At 67.2% G+C, this 582-nt stretch overlaps 1 protein-coding gene across 1 annotated transcript in view; it reads right to left on the reverse strand.

Moving 5' to 3' along the window:
* Nucleotides 1-582, reverse strand: part of VPS16 (vacuolar protein sorting 16 homolog (S. cerevisiae)) — a gene marked incomplete at both ends in the record, with an annotated part of 7,483 nt that overhangs the window by 3,631 nt on the left and 3,270 nt on the right. Inside the window, 2 exons of the mRNA XM_010009027.1 lie at nt 25-87; nt 256-427. Of these exons, the coding sequence (XP_010007329.1) occupies nt 25-87; nt 256-427 (235 nt within the window). The remainder of the gene's footprint in view (nt 1-24; nt 88-255; nt 428-582) is intronic.

Below are 582 nucleotides of genomic sequence, written 5' to 3' on the forward strand. Positions count from 1 at the left end.
CCCCTCGCTGCCCGGCCCCCCGGCCTCTGGCAGCAGCTGCTGCTCCTTGATCTCCCGCAGGTACTCGTCTGCCTTCTGGCTCTCCTTCTGCAGGGGGACACAGCTCGTGGGGGGGTCACACTGCCCTGGCAGCCCCAGCACCCCCGGGATGGGACCCCCAGGACCTTCCCGTCAGCGCAGGTGGCAGTGTTTGGCAGGGGAGCCAGCCCAGGGGGATGGGGGATGGACAGGACCAGGACAGGGCAGGGTCCCCACCTCGTACTCCTTCTGTGCCTCCAGCAGGAGGGCCCCCGGGGCCATGGAGGCAATCCTGAAGATCTCCTGGCTGGCCTCTGGGATCTCGTGCAGGAACTCATGGGAGGTGCGGGACAAGATCCGGACCCCGTCCAGCTCTGGCACCAGGTAGGAATCCTCCTCCAGGACAAACCTGTGCTCCCTGCTAAGGGCTTGTGGGCAGAGAGCAGCACCAGGGGCAGCCCAGACAAGTCACCCAGGGACCCCCTGGAGCCCCCAATCCCCTTTCCACGGAGAGGCAGGTGGGGCACAGGATCAGCCCCCCTTGGGAGGGACAGGAATCCCCCA

This window comes from Chaetura pelagica, unplaced genomic scaffold, assembly GCF_000747805.2.
Source record: "Chaetura pelagica isolate M959 unplaced genomic scaffold, ChaPel_1.0 scaffold2862, whole genome shotgun sequence".
Classification (NCBI taxonomy): Eukaryota; Metazoa; Chordata; class Aves; order Apodiformes; family Apodidae; genus Chaetura; species Chaetura pelagica.